This window comes from Capsella rubella, unplaced genomic scaffold, assembly GCF_000375325.1.
Source record: "Capsella rubella cultivar Monte Gargano unplaced genomic scaffold, Caprub1_0 scaffold_12, whole genome shotgun sequence".
Classification (NCBI taxonomy): domain Eukaryota; kingdom Viridiplantae; phylum Streptophyta; class Magnoliopsida; order Brassicales; family Brassicaceae; genus Capsella; species Capsella rubella.
The window spans coordinates 11397-27191 of record NW_006238912.1 but is presented as its reverse complement, the minus strand read 5'-3'; the positions used below and the strand labels follow the sequence as shown (position 1 = coordinate 27191).

At 40.4% G+C, this 15795-nt stretch overlaps 2 protein-coding genes, 1 non-coding gene and 1 pseudogene across 3 annotated transcripts; 3 read left to right on the top strand and 1 right to left on the bottom strand.

Moving 5' to 3' along the window:
• The first annotated feature begins 1685 nt into the window (after positions 1–1685).
• On the top strand, positions 1686–4163 carry LOC111829410. The gene has a single exon (XM_023778503.1). The coding sequence runs from the start codon at positions 1686–1688 to the stop codon at positions 4161–4163; it is 2478 nt and encodes an 825-aa protein (XP_023634271.1).
• On the bottom strand, positions 2310–2413 carry LOC111829486. Its single transcript, XR_002832888.1, has one exon. It is a non-coding gene; the product is annotated as a small nucleolar RNA R71 (small nucleolar RNA).
• Positions 4164–4194: 31 nt separating the features above from the next.
• On the top strand, positions 4195–7369 carry LOC111829404 (annotated as a pseudogene).
• A 2913-nt stretch (positions 7370–10282) lies between these two features.
• Positions 10283–15445, top strand: LOC111829402 (DEAD-box ATP-dependent RNA helicase 42-like). Its single transcript, XM_023778496.1, has 5 exons — positions 10283–10553; positions 11534–11565; positions 11807–11911; positions 14074–14433; positions 14894–15445. Exons 1-5 carry the CDS (start codon positions 10283–10285, stop codon positions 15443–15445), a joined length of 1320 nt encoding a protein of 439 aa, XP_023634264.1.
• Positions 15446–15795: the final 350 nt, after the last annotated feature.

Sequence of the window (15795 nt, the reverse complement as noted above, 5' to 3'; positions counted from 1 at the left end):
TTCATAGTGAATGGTCCATCGATCCTTGGCTTCAACTTGCTACTCCGCTTGGCCGGGAATCTTTCCTTCGTCAAGTTATCTGCACTTGTTCTCCAAGCTCAAAGATTATCCTGAAATAAGCAATAAGTTTCTTGTCCTGCATCGAAGCCACTTTAATTCTCGTTCTCGCAAAGAATTTAGATGAGAAACTTTCTAAATCCAGTGGCTTCTTGATATATTGTGTTTTTATCGGTTTTAAGTCTTTCTTTTCTTTTTCATTTTATAACTTTTATTGAGTCAAAGTGTGTTTTTAGAGTCTTTTAGTCCATTATATAGTTTTTACAGGTTTTAGGTTGCTTTGGAATAAAACGAGCTGTTTTGGGAAGCAAACACACATTTGGAGATGCAGATTCATGTAGCAGTGTCAGATGTTTGGGATCAGATTAACACCTTTCCACCGTTAGATCTTTTTCATATTTTGACACAAGATGAAGACAGATGTTAGCTTTCATTTGCAAGTGACTTCAAGGAAATCTAACGGTTCATTCAAGAGTTACACTCGATTTCGTGAAGACAGGTCATTCTGACGAGTAACTGAAGTAGATGCAGATTGAAACCTGAGAGTCCCAGACCGATCGGTCTACACCCTGGACCGATCGATCCCTTACCTCTGACGTATTTTTTGGCCCATATTCGATCCGAAACAGACCCAACTCGTCTCCTATTGTTTTTAAACCCTAGGCTCGACTTTTGAGCAGCCATCCTTCACTTTTCTAAGTTCTAAACATTGTTCTTTGGTTTCTAAACAATTTTGGGAGAAGAATCCATCCTCTTGACACTTGGAGAAGATTTCTAAACCCTTTCTTATTATATTTGCAATTTCATCATGTTTTCTTTCATATCTATTTGCTTTGTTTCAATTGCTATGTCTGAGTAGTCTCTTAATTGGGTTTTAGGGTTTCAAGTAGGAGAATTCAATGATTTGATAGATTAGATGTCTTAGGGAATTCTTAATCATTAGGTTCTTCAATTTACATGTTCTCAATACTAGAATAGGATTGATCACCCTGTTTTAGAACTTAGGCTTTTATGTGTTTCAAAGATGTTCGATAAAATGCCTGAATGAATGTAAATTGAGCATTGTATTTCTAACCTGCGAGAGTTGATGTTAAAACGCTTTGTGAACCAAATGAACCTGTTTGATAATGCAAATTTGGCTAGGAAATTACAAATGAGAGTTTAGTAATTGAATAGTTAAAATTTAGTGAGTAATGTCTTGAGAGAGAATTAGTCTAAACTTCTGTTCATGTTCAAGAACGGTTCTTCATGTTTGAATTCCTTATTGCTTTTATTTGTTATTCATTGCTTCTCTGAAATTACCCTGCAGCCCAATGTCTTTAATTCATAAGTTTAATCTCTTTATTTGCATTTTTATTTACAAAAACTGAAAAACAAACAACAAGTCTTTCCGCTTTATCTGATAATGAGTCTCGAAAGTCTTTAGTGTACCATTGCTCCTTGTGATCGATCCCGCATATACTTTAGTTCGGTTAAGTTATCGGGTTAAATACTCGAGTAATCAAGTTGGCGCCGCTGCCGGGGAGCAATAGCGTTACCTAAAGATTTAGGATTAGTTTTTAGCCTAGAGCATTTTATTTACAGTTACTAATTATCACTTTTGTCCTCTCTGTGGTGTTTTCAGGTGTATGACCCGTAGTGAAGGCTCATCACATCTCGCAGAATACCAGTCTGATATTGGAAAGTTTGAGAGAGCAAACAGAAGGAAAAAGCAAGCACAAGCAAGAATTGTTGAAATGGCTGAAGACGGTCACCAACATCAGTTTCAAGAACTTCCTCAAATACCTCCTGCTGGGAACGCTGCTGCTGTACAAGCTGCTGCTGCTGCTGCTGCACAAGCTGAAGCTGCACGTTTAGCAGCACAGAATCAAAGACCTGTACCTGTTCGGCAAATACTGAGAGATCATGATACCCCTAATGCTGAACATTATCGGGACAGATTCCAGTATCCTCCTATTCCCAGGAACGACTTTGAGATCAAAACCGGGTTGGTATCTCTAGTGAAGCAGAATCAGTTCCACGGTCTCGCCTCAGAGAATCCGGTCTACCATTTGGATAACTTTGAGGATGTGTGCAGCACATTAAAGATGAATGGGGTGCCGGATGATGCTGTCAAGTGCAGGCTGTTCATATTCTCTTTGGCTGACAAGGCTCACCATTGGTTCAGGTCGTTGAATTTTGATAATCTGCGAAGTTGGGAGGACTACAAAGCTGTTTTCTTAACACAGTACTTCACCCAATCCAGGACAGCTCTTCTGAGTAATAAGCTCACTACCTTTCAGCAAGGTGGTACGGAGTCTTTCCATGATGCTTGGGAGAGGTTCAAAGACTACAGGGAATGTCCTCATCATGGTTTTCCACATGCCACACTTATCAACACGTTCTACCGAGGATGTGATAAGGTTTACAGGATGGCACTAGATACTGGTAGTGGTGGTAACTTCATGACCAAGTCTGATACAGAAGCTGAGTTGTTGATTGAGAATCTTGCAGGTAGTAACAGCAGCCAGGATATTGATTATAATAGGTCGCAGAGAGGTGGTGGAGCTGAATCAAAACAGATTGCTGAGTTGACAGCCAAGGTTGAGCAACTTCTTAAGAGAGATCAGAGAATGGTTAACTACTGTGATGATAGTGGTAAAGCTCAAGCATACCAAGAGTTCATTGGAGACGGTTCAGAAGATTTTCAGGCTGAGTTGAACTACGTCAATAACTTTCAGGGAAACTATCAGAATAAGGGGTTCAATCAGAACTACAGGAGTCATCCTAACCTCTCTTACAGAAGCACTAACGTGGAGAATCCGCAGGATCAAGTATATCCAGCGCAGATGGGATCTCAGGGTCAGCAGTTTCAGCCTAAGACTTTTCCATCAGGGAATGGAAATTTCAGCAACAAGGTGTTTGTACCAAAACCACATGTCGCTGGACAAAGTGGTTTTCAGCAGAAACCCCAGTTCTCTAACTTCAAGGGAGGTTACCAAGCACCTGGAAACACCTCTTTAGGAGATAATGAGATGAAACAGATGATGCAACAGATTCTTGAAGGGCAGAAAAAGAATGCAGCTGATATCAATGTCAAGGTCGATAGCATGTACAATGATCTTCATGGAAAATTTGAGTCACTAGCTTCACATGTTAAGACGCTTGAGAATCAAGTAACCCAGACAGCATCTGCTTCTGCAAGGCCAATGGGAGTTCTTCCTGGTAAACCAGTAGCGAACCCGAAGGACTACAACGGTAGTAAGGAGTATGTCCAAGCCATCTCACTGAGGAGTGGTAAACAGCTCAATCCAATTCTGGAGAAGGAGAAGGCGATAGCCATCTCTGATGACTCAGGAAAGGATATTGCTGGAGAGAAATCTGTTGCTAAACCACTGGTTGAAGAAGTAGAAGCAGAGGAGGAAGTTCTGGAGAAAGGAGAGACTGAAGAAGCTGCAACATCTCCTTATGTGCCTAAGCTGCCTTTTCTAGGTCGCTTGAGAAAGATTCAGAGAGAAAAAGAATATGCTCGGTTTGACGAGATTATGAATGAGCTTCAAGTTAAGCTTCCATTTCTTGAGCTGGTTATGAATGTTCCTACCTACAGGAAACATTTAAAAGACATTTTGACTAACAAGAAGACTCTTGAAGAAGGGGCTGTTTTGATTAGTCATGAATGTAGTGCTATTCTCCAGAATATTGTGCCTAAGAAGATGGAAGATCCTGGCAGTTTTGTGTTGCCTGGTACGATTGGAGAGCACACCTTTAATCGATGTCTCTGTGACTTGGGAGCAGGAGTGAGTTTGATGCCATTCTCAGTTTCAAAAAGATTGGGGCTCACTAATTTCACCCCAACCAAGATGTCTTTGATACTTGCTGATCGCTCTGTGCGTTTTCCTGTTGGAGTGGCTGAGGATGTGCATGTACGGGTTGGAAATTTCTATATTACAACTGATTTTGTCATCATTGAGCTTGATGAGGAGCCAAGAGACCCACTCATTCTTGGTAGACCATTCCTAAACACAGCTGGAGCCTTGATAGATGTGAGGAAGAGCAAGATTAAACTTCATATTGGTGATTTTTTCCAAGAGTTTAACATGGAGAGAGTCATGTCTAAACCCAGATGAGCTAGCTGATGAGCTTATTGAGTAGTTGAGTATGGATGATCCTCTTCAGATTGCCATTGTTAAGGAAGAGGATCAGTTTGGGTATCTTGGTGAAGCAACTACTAGGTTTGCTAAGTTGCTGGATTCTGCGCCACCAATGAGTAAAGAGGTGGAAATTTCGGAGCTTGAGATAACTAAGGAAGAGAACGTTGCAGTAGACCCAACAACAAATGACTGCGATGATTGGAGTGAGCTGAAAGCTCCAAAAGTGGATCTCAAACCGCTTCCTGCTGGGCTAAGGTACGCGTTTCTTGGTCCTAATTCCTCTTACCCTGTGATAATTAATGCTGAGTTGAACAATGTGGAGAGTGCCTTGCTGTGGTGTGAATTGAGAAAGTATAGAAAAGCCTTGGACTATTCTCTTGATGATATCACAAGCATCTCTCCCACTCTATGTATGCACAGGATATATCTAGAAGATGAATCAATGACTTCTGTAGAACATTAGAGACGGTTAAACCCGAATCTCAGAGATGTTGTAAAGAAAGAGATAATGAAACTTCTAGATGCGGGTGTCATCTATCTTATCTCTGATAGTACTTGGGTGAGCCCGATCCATGTTGTGCCTAAGAAAGGTGGTGTCACTGTGATTAAAAATGAAAAGAATGAACTAATACCAACAAGAACTGTCACATGGCACCGTATGTGCATTGATTATCGAAAACTTAACTCTGCAACCCGTAAAGACCATTTTCCACTACCTTTATTGATCAAATGCTTGAAAGACTGTCAAACCATCCATATTACTGCTTTCTTGACGGGTATTCGGGATTCTTTCAAATCCCGATCCATCCCGATGATCAAAAGAAAACCACATTTACTTGTCCTTATGGTACTTTTGCTTATCGTAGAATGCCTTTTGGATTATGTAATGCCCCTGCTACTTTCCAGCGTTGCATATGTCTATCTTTAGTGATATGATTGAGGACTTTATGGAGGTTTTTATGGATGATTTTTCTGTGCATGGTATTTCTTTTGCTGCTTGTTTGTCTAATCTATGCAGGGTACTTCAGCGTTGCGAGGACAAACACTTGGTCTTAAACGGGGAGAAGTGTCATTTCATGGTGCGGGATGGTATTGTATTTGGGCACAGGATTTCAGAAAAGGGTATTGAGGTTGACAGAGCCAAGATTGAAGTCATGATGAGTATGCAGCCACCAAATTCTGTGAAAGGAGTCAGGAGCTTTCTGGGTCATGCTGGGTTCTATAGGAGGTTCATCAAAGATTTTTCCAAGATTGCTAGACCTCTCACGCAGTTGTTGTGCAAGGAACAGAAGTTTGAGTTCAATGAAAGCTGTTTGCAGGCATTCAAAACGATTAAGGAGTCTTTGGTGAGTGCTCCCATTGTGCAACCACCAGATTGGGAGCTGCCTTTTGAGGTGATGTGTGATGCAAGTGACTATGCTGTGGGTGCTGTTTTGGGACAGCGAAAAGATAAGAAGCTATATGCTATTTACTATGTTCGCGCACTCTTGATGGAGCACAAGTAAATTATGCCACCACAGAGAAGGAGCTCCTTGCAATTGTATTTGCTTTTGAGAAGTTTAGATCATACCTGGTTGGGTCTAAAGTCATTGTTCACACAGATCATGCTGCTTTGAGATACTTATTGTCTAAAAAAGATGCCAAGCCGAGATTATTGAGATGGATACTCTTGCTGCAGGAGTTTGACTTGGAGATTAAAGACAAGAAATGGATTGAGAACGGGGTAGCTGATAACTTGTCAAGACTAAGAGTTGAGGACGACATCCCAATGAGGGACACCCTTCCAGGAGAAGAGCTAGCATCAATTGAAGACTGTTACATCGCTGAAGTAGAGAGAGCACACACAAACGTTTTTGAGCTCATGACACTACACACTGGAGCGAGTAATTTGCCATGGTATGCTGATTTTGCTAATTACTTGTCTTGTGATGTTCCACCTCCGGAATTCACCGGTTTTAAAAAGAAAAAGTTTTTGAGAGATGTTCGACATTACTACTGGGACGAGCCTTATCTCTATAAGAAGTGTGCTGACAACCTTTTTAGAAGATGTATTCCAGAGAGTGAAGTTGATGGCATCCTTCACCATTGTCACGCCTCAAATTATGCAGGACACTTCGCTTCCTTCAAGACTGCCACTAAGGTTCTCCAAGCTGGTTTTTGGTGGCCTACTTTGTTCAGAGACGCTCATGGGTTTGTTGCAAGGTGTGATGTTTGCCAGCGCAAGGGTAATATCAGCAAGAGATGAAATGCCTCAGAATTTCATTCTCGAAGTGGAGGTGTTTGACGTGTGGGGAATTGACTTCATGGGTCCTTTTCCATCATCCTATGGGAATGAGTATATCTTGGTTGCTGTAGATTATGTTTCTAAATGGGTTGAAGCCATAGCTAGTCCAAAGAATGATGCTACAGTGGTGCTTAAAATGTTTAAGAAGATCATCTTTCCACGATTCGGGGTTCCAAGAGTGGTGATTAGTGATGGAGGAAAACATTTCATCAATAAAGTTTTTGCAAACTTGTTGGTGAAGCATGGTGTTAAGCACAAGTTTGCCACGCCTTATCACCCTCAAACATGCGGCCAAGTGGAACTCTCTAACCGGGAGATTAAAGGGATTCTGGAGAAGACTGTGGATAAATCTAGAAAAGACTGGGCTGCAAAGCTCGATGATGCTCTTTGGGCATATAGAACCGCCTTCAAAACTCCCATTGGAACTACACCGTTCAACCTCATCTATGGGAAGTCATGTCATTTGCCGGTAGAGTTGGAGTACAAAGCTTTGTGGGCAACAAAATTGATGAACTTCGACATTAAGCCTGCAGCAGAGCGACGTTTGGTTCAGCTTAATGAGTTAGATGAGATTCGTTTGAATGCTTATGAGAGCTCTCGCATCTACAAATAACAAACCAAAGCTCTTCATGACAAGAAGATAATCTTGAAGAAGTTCACTGAAGGTGATAAGGTGCTCCTATTCAACTCTAGGTTTAAGCTATTCCCCGGAAAACTTCGTTCAAGATGGTCCGGTCCTTTCGTCGTTAAGGAAGTGAGGTCTAATGGTTCTGTGGTGCTTTTGAGTAATGACGGTGAACCATTTGCTGCAAATGGACAGAGACTGAAACCGTATCTTGCGGAGTCCAATTCTGAAGAGGTCACTACGGTTCCTCTTATAAATCCCGATCAAGCTTAAGAGCTCATTACGGTCAAGCTAAAGACCTTAAACAAGCGCTTTGTGGGAGGTAACCCACCAGGTATCTTGTATATATTTTGGTTTTATTATTTTCAAACTTATTTTTCCATCCTTTTGCTTTGATTCCACTCTGCTGGGAGTGACGGATTGATCGGTCCAACTCTAGGCCGATCAAACCATGTTGTTTCATGCTGCTTTTTAGTTTTCTATGTGCAGGAAAAGAAGATCGATCGGTCCTTCTAAGGATCGATCGATCCTTTTGGTTTTGAAAAACCCGGCAGCAGCCGACCGATCGGTCCTTCTAAGGATCAATCGGTCCATTTGGTTCTGAAAAACCCGGCAGCAGGCGACCGATCGGTCGTTTCATCAGATCGATCGATCGTTCATCGCTTCAAACTCCGTAGAGTCGGATCGATTGGTCTGTGCGTGGATCGATCGATCGCGTGCATCGTGCCAGACCAGAGGGAAACGGACCGATCGGTCGTTTCGTCGGACCGATCGGTCCCAGGTTAGTTTTCTAACCAAAATCGTGAAAAATTGAGGTTGAACCAAATGTTTTTAAAACTAAACCGATCTAAACCTGTAAAAACCCTTAAAACTCGAGAATTCAGGAGTTATATCACATTAGAATTTCGATTTTGGTCTTCTTCTTCTTCCTCTTGAAGAACACTTTGAACCCAAAATTGAAATCTTCATAACTCTCTCGATTCTTAACGGATTTGGACGATTTTTGGCTCTAAACCACTCGATTTTTTTAACGGGGGAGTGGAACTGGTTCTCGTCTCACAAACTGCATCAACAAAACTCAATCTTGATCGCTCACAGCACATGCTCATAAATATGACAATATAACCACAAGAACTCAATGTCAATCATCCCAAACAACTACAATTACAATCCTAATTAAAGGAAAGCTATGTCGGTCTGTATACTCCGTAGTTTTTGCACATGAATGCACATGATGACAATGGCACAAGAATTCATGTAGTATGAAGCATGTTATATCACATTAGAATTTCGATTTTGGTCTTCTTCTTCCTCTTGAAGAACACTTTGAACCCAAAATTGAAATCTTCATAACTCTCTCGATTCTTAACGGATTTGGACGATTTTTTGCTCTAAACCACTCGATTTTTTGCCCTCTTTCTGTTGGTGGTGGTGTTTTGGTCGATTTACAAAGGTATGAATTCGAAATTCCCTATTTACAGTCCGAATTTTACATGGTTTGCCTCTAAAACTCCAAATTTCTAGTTTCTTTGTGTTGAATAATGAAATTCTGTTGGATTCTAGTCTCTACTAGGTTGGGAAGCTTGATTATGGTGCTGGATTGCTAAATTATTGAAAATTTGGGAGTTTGATTTTTTTGACTTTTGTGTAAAATCGTGTATGAACTTAAAATTGATGAGAAATTCGATTTTCATGGATTTGTGTCTGGATTCTTGTGCTATGTTTAGAACTAAGTAACACTAGTTCACTCTTGCATTATCATATTCCCAATTGTGCTTAATTGTTAGATTAATTGAGTTTTTAAGCTTAATTGATGAACTAATTGGGATTTTGAGCTTAATTGTGTTTAATTTTTGGATTGCAAGTTGCAAATTGGTTCATGATGCCAACTCTCATGTGTTGTAGGTAATGGGGAGAACACGGGATGCTGCTGGATCAAGCCGAGGACAACGTACCACCACGAGTGTAAATCCGAATACTCGGCCTAACACGAAGAAATGGGATTCCATTGATACTAAGTGTTTGGCTGCCCTGAGCTCGGTCGAGGTTCATCCCGCTAGATTTGGTTGTCGAGACGGTTTGAGCCACCTTGGCTTACTTGAAGATGCAGAGACATTGTTTCAGACCCTAGGCCTTGGGAAGGTTTGGAGCATGGAACACTTCACATACCCCAAATTAGTGAAGGAGTTCTTAGCCACATGTCGTCTTCGTTACAGTGATCCTCAAGACCCAGTGGCGAGTGAGGGAACGCTCACATTCTTCTTGAACAAGAAGCACTTTTCTATGTCACTCTTTGAGTTTTGTGAGGTCTATGAGTTTCCAAAGGGGGATGATATTCGTTTCCCACGCTTTCCTCGACAAGACTCAAGTGATTTCTACGGTTTGATTGGTCAGGGAACATACACGTCCAGGGGCGCAAAGATTACTGCCATTCGCAATCCGGTTCTCCGCATTTGTGTCAAGATCATCAGCAACGGTGTTTTCTTCAAGGCTGAGTCAGGCTCCGTTCGGGATGATGAGCTATGGATGCTATTTCATGGAGTTAGACATCTGTTGGAAGAATACAACGGCCCCATCACGTTTACAGCGAACTATGCAGCCATTATGTGCGAGATGTTTGTGAAAGTGAAGCTCAACCCTCCAAAGCATCTGTTCATGGGTAGCTTCCTCACTCCTTTGTTCATTCATTGTGGTATTGATTTGTCTACCGCAGAAGTGAATGAGAATATGGTGCAAGTGGATATAGACTACTTGATGCATTGTCGTATTCTGGTCAAGAGATACGTTTACAAGTTTTGGGATCTTCAAGGACTACCATTGTACTGTAACCTCCCCAGTCCAGCTATCATTGTGCTTCTCTCGAGAGAGAATTTGGTGTTTCTCCCTAGTTCTGAACATTTGATTCCCAACCCTGCTCAGACAGCTGCTCGCGTACCTACTCGACGCAGAGTATCTACACGAGTTTCCCAGCCTGCACAGGCAGCAGTGGCTAGTGATGATGAGATCGACGAGGAGGACCCCTCACAGGAGTATTCTCCTCAGCCTCACAGGCTCCTCCCTCACAGTCCTGGACGATACCGGCTACAGCCTACACCTCCACCTGGAGATATGTCTGCATAGTTGCAGTGGGTTGTTGAGTCTCAGAAGACTAACAACTCTATGATGCGCCGAATGTGGAGAGCGATGATGAAGATTAGACCCTGTTCTTGTGCTTCTGGTTCACGTACACAGGGAGATGATTCAGAGGATGACGGTTCTGAGGCTTTAGAAGATCAGAGCTCAGCAGACACAGAAGAAGGAGCCACAGAGGCTCAGACCACACCTGGGCTAGCCATTGGACAGGAGAACCGCCGCAAGCACAGTCAGGATACTACTGGCCCGAGTGATACAGCTCCACGTCTCAGCAGAAGCAGGAGGGAGCCAGGCCAGGCTCACAGCTCTAGTGAGAGTCCACCACGTCAGCACTGAGTAGCGTAACACCCTCTATTTTCCTTGTTATATACCATTTTTCTTTTCTTTATTTTGCTTCTCTTTGAGTCAGTCCGACGCTTCTTTTGGATTTATTCTCACACCGAGACGGTGTGAAATAAGTCTGGGGGAGGTGTCATTAGTCTACTAATGCAGTTTACTTTTCTTATGTTTCATTTTGATGTTTTCTTGAGTCTGTCAGTTTGTTTTATCGAGTCAAATCGTGTCTGTTTTATTGAGTCAAAATGCTGTATGAGAACTATGAGCTTTTCTTAGGGAATTGCACCTTGCTTGATTTCATTGCCTTGGGACCATTTAGCATTGTTTAAGGATAACTTGGAACTTCAGGAAAATTCATGACTAGATCACTCGTATAATCCCTCACTTCAAAATTTGGATGATTTGAGCTTAACCTTGCTTATTTGAACTTAATCTTGACTTGTTATATCTCACTTAGAGGGTTGGTAATCATGTAATGGATAATACATTCAGAGTTTAATCCGCGTTGTTTTACCACTCTTTGTAAACTCTGAATGGCTAGACTCATCTTTATTCTAGTACCACGCCTTTAGCCCTATCCATGCTTCATACTACATGCATTCTTGTGTCATTGTCATCATGTGCATTCATGTGCAAAAACTACGGAGTATACAGACCGACATAGCTTTCCTTTAATTAGGATTGTAATTGTAGTTGTTTGGGATGATTGACATTGAGTTCTTGTGGTTATATTGTCATATTTATGAGCATGTGCTGTGAGCGATCATGATTGAGTTTTGTTGATGCAGTTTGTGAGACGAGAACCGGTTCCACTCCCCCGTTAAAAAAAACAAAAAATAAACCAAAAAAAAAAAAGAGAAAAGAACGAAAAAGGAGGAAGAATGGAACCGGAAAAGTCCATATGTCTTTGGTTTTATTTGAAAAGCATCTATGATACTTATGACTTTTCTGGGGTTTGGTTTGGTTAAGGTGATACGATTTTTGCTTGGGATGTGATGTGGGTAGGATGATCCGAGTTAGAGGGAAGTTATGTACCTCCCAATTGCTCTGTGTCTCACTGTGATTTTGCATAATGATTTGCATCCGTTCATTTTATTGCTGAACCTTAAACACTTGAGCCACCTAAACTGCCTTCACACCTAGACCATAACGTGTTCGATATCCCCTTTGTGAGAATGCACGAAACTGCTAATGAATGTTAAAAGGTTGAGTTATCTGATTCTGAAGTTCTTTGTGATTTAGGGGTCTCATGATGTCATGGTGAAGTACATTATTGTACGGTTTGATATGAACTTTGTGATAATGGTTTGCAGGCAACTGATTAAGAGCATGATCCCAAAAGAATATGTGAGTTCTCGCGTTTTCAAACCTCTTCTCTTGGTTAAGATTTTTGTTTTGCTTAAGGGTAAGCAAGAATCCAAGTCGGGGGGAGTTGATATACAGTGTTTTTAGAGTCTTTCACCCTTTCTTTTATGTCCATTTTGAGTCGTTTGTCGTGTTTTAGTCCGTCTTTCGTGTCTTTCGAGTCGTGTTTTGAGTCTTGAGCAGGAGATAAGCAGTTGAAGCAGAATTGGCGCGTTTTGGACCAGTTTTGGGCAAGGAAGTGGAACTTTAGCTGATGCAGAGCATGGACCGATTGGTCCATCACCAGACCGATCGGTCCGAACGGACGGCACATTCCAGGAGCAAAAGGATCGATCGGTCCCCACATTGGATCGATCGGTCCCCACATTGGATCGATCGGTCCCCACATTGGATCGATCGATCCATTTACCCGGCACTCAGAACAAAGAGATCGATCGGTCCTCTTATTGGACCGATCGATCCATTCTCCCGGACAAGACCCGAAGCCAAACGACCGATCGGTCCATCTTTCAGACCGATCGGTCCCTTCCAAATTCGGTTTCCTTAACCAGAATTTATTTATATTTTCTTCTGAAATCGGGATTAAAACCTAAAAAGGACCTGTTTTTCATTCTACGCTTTCTTTACAGCAATTTTCTGAGTTTTGACTTGTAAGCAACATCAAGGATAGAGATTGATTCCTCTTTGACAATTTGGAGAAGATTTCTAAACCTTTTTCTTATTCTAATCTATTGAATCATGTTTCCTTTCATTTCTATTTGTTTTGTTTCAATTGCTATGTCTGAGTAGTCTTCTAATTGGGTTTTAGGGTTTCAAGTAGGAGAATTCAATGATTTGATAGATTAGATGTATTAGGGAATTCTGAATCTTTAGGTTCTTCAATTTACATGTTCTCAATGCTAGAATAGGATTGATCACCCTGTTTTAGAACTTAGGCTTATATTTGTTTCAGAGATGTTCGATAAAATGCCTGAATGAATGTAAATTGAGCATTGTATTTCTAACCTGCGAGAGTTGATGTTAGAATGCCTTGTGAACATAATGAACTTGATTGATAATGCGAATTTGGTTAAGAAATTACTAATGAGAGTTTAGTAATTGAATAGTCAAATTTAGTGATTAATGTCTTGAGAGAGAGTTAGTCTAATCTTGTGTTCATGTTTGAGAACGGTTCTTCATGTTTGAATTCCTTATTGCTTCTATTTGTTATTCATTGATTCTCTGAAAATACCCTGATGCCCAATGCTTTAATTCATAAGTTTAAATCTCTCTCTTATTTGCGTTTTTATTTACAAACTAAAAAACCAAACAAAAATCCTTTTCCGCTTTAGCTACGAACAAGTCTCGCAAGTCTTTAGTGTACCCTTGCTCCCTGTGATCGATCCCGCATATACTTTACTTCGGTTAAGTTATCGGGTTAAATACTCGAGTAATCACACCGGATCCCATTAGAAATCCGCAGATAAGCGTGCTTGGGCGAGAGTAGTACTAGGATTGGTGACCTCCCAGGAAGTCCTCGTGTTGCATCCCTTTTATTTTTATTTTTTTCTTGTAACTTCTCATTGTTGGTTTAAACAACTACAACCATTATAATTCAACTTGTTGCTCTAATGAGGTTGTTCGATTATTTTTATTTTTTGAAAAAACTACAAAGTAATCGTATTAAGATGGATGCGTCCCCGGAAATGCTATGTTATAGTTTATTCCTTATTATTTTCGATTCCAAAGACGCTAATACGTACGAAACGCCGTAACTTTTAAACCGTGAGGACCTATTCCGCCGATAATACCTTTTTAAAAAATATGAAACGAGACGAGATCATAATATGTGGATAGAAAATTTTACTTCTAAATTTCATAGATCAAAAAACGAGTAAAATACGGGAAAGTAGTATTTAGAGAGTTACACTAAATATCAACTTTTCTATTCGTTTGAAAAATAAAACATTAACTACTAGGTAGGAAACATAAACATGTTAATTTGTAAAATTAAAAACATTCTTTAAACTGTTTTTGATTGAATATATGAAAGAAACTTTATGTAATGGGTCAAGAGTTCAGAATTTTTGGATAGATAAATTCAATTTCAAATTTTAAATATCAAATACAAGGTAGAATGCGTGAACATAAAATTTAAAATTTAGATAGAGAGAAGAGAACGGGAACGAGAAGAGCGGGAGAAGGAGAGAGTTAAAGAAAGGGAAAGGCGGGAAAGGGAAGATGGAAGGATATATAGGAGAGAACGTGAGAAAGAAAGGGGTAATAGGAGGAACCGGGAAAAGGGGAGGTCACGGGAGCTTGGCAATGAAGAGAGTGATGATGATGTCAAGCGTGACTTGAAACGTAGAAGAAAAGAGAGCGGTGACCAGAAGGAGAAAGAGCATGAAAAGAGTGTTGGTAGGTCTAGCAGGCATGCAATTGGCAATGGAGATAGTCCAAGGAGAAAGAGTATCGAGGAGGATAGTGAAATGAAAGAGAAGAAAACGGGTAGAAGACATGGACGAGTAATTAATATTATGAGGATTCATTGGAATAAGAAGCGGGTAGAAGACATGGACGAGTAATTATGAAAATAAAAATTATTATTAAACAAAAGTTTTTTATAAATATGAGACAATAATTTTAATTAACGAGACGAGATCATAAAATTTGAATAGAAAATTTTACTTCTAATTTTCATATATCAAATAATGAATAAAATACGGGAAAGTAGTATTTAGAGAGCTAACTAAATATCAACTTTTCTAGCCGTTTGAAAAATAAGACATTAAATACTAGGTACAAGACAGAAACATGTTAATTCGTATAATTAAAAACATTCTTTTAACTATTTTTGATTGAATATATGAAAGAAAAAATTATGTAATGGGTCAAGAGTTCAGAATATTTGGATAGTAAATTTAATTCCAAATTTTAAATATCAAATACTAGGTAGAATGCGTGAACATAGAATTTAAAATTTAGATAGAGAGAGAAGAGAACGGGAACGAGAAGAGAGGGCGAAGGAGAGAGTTAAAGAAAGGGAAAGGCGGAAAAGGGAAGATGGAAGGATGGAAAGAAAGGGGTAGTAGGAGGAACCGAGAAAGGGGGAGGTCACGGGAGCTTGGCAATGAAGAGAGTGATGATGATGTCAAGCGTGACTTGAAACGTAGAAGAAAAGAGAGCGGTGACCGGAAGGAGAAAGAGCGTGAAAAGAGTGTTGGTAGGTCTAGCAGGCATGCAGATTGCAATGGAAATAGTCCAAGGAGAAAGAGTGTCGAGGAGGATGGTGAAAAGAAAGAGAAGAAAATCCGAGAAGAAGAACTAGAGGATGAGCAGAAGAAGATGGATGAGGATGTGGAAAAACGGAGGAGAAAAGTCCATGAGTGGCAAGAATTGAAGAGGAAGCAAGAGGAAGCTGAAAATGAAACTATGGGTGATGGGGATGGTAAAGAGCCCAAGGTCGGTAAGGCTTGGACACTTGAAGGAGAATCTGATGATGAAGAAGGCCATCAGGAGGAAAAATCAGAAACATAAATGAATGTTGATGGGGAGAGTAAACCTGAAAGTGGTGGAGATGCGAAGATGGTAGACTTGGAGAATGAGACAGCTACTACTGTCCTTGAGAATGGAGGTGACAGATCTACAGATGAAGATGAGATTGATCCATTAGATGCTTTTATGAATACTATGGTATTACCTAAGGTTGAGAAGCTTAGCAATAGTGCTCCTCCTCCAGCAGTGAACGATGGTATTTTGGATTCTAAAATGACTGGGAAGGACAGTGGTGACCAGCCAAAAAAAGTTTTAATAAAGCCCTTCTTAGGATAATTCAAGGTGAAAATTCTGATTCTGATTATTCAGAACCAAAAGATGATGATGATCCA

Bases quoted from the DNA above. Each gene is read 5' to 3' on its own strand.
- LOC111829402 (XM_023778496.1), top strand. From the start codon at position 10,283: ATGAAGATTAGACCCTGTTCTTGTGCTTCTGGTTCACGTACACAGGGA. The intron at 10,554-11,533 runs GTCAGCACTGAG...GGTTTGGTTAAG, and splicing joins CTCTAGTGAGAGTCCACCAC to GTGATACGATTTTTGCTTGG. The intron at 14,434-14,893 runs GTAATTAATATT...TTTAAAATTTAG, and splicing joins CGGGTAGAAGACATGGACGA to ATAGAGAGAGAAGAGAACGG.
- LOC111829410 (XM_023778503.1), top strand. From the start codon at position 1,686: ATGACCCGTAGTGAAGGCTCATCACATCTCGCAGAATACCAGTCTGAT.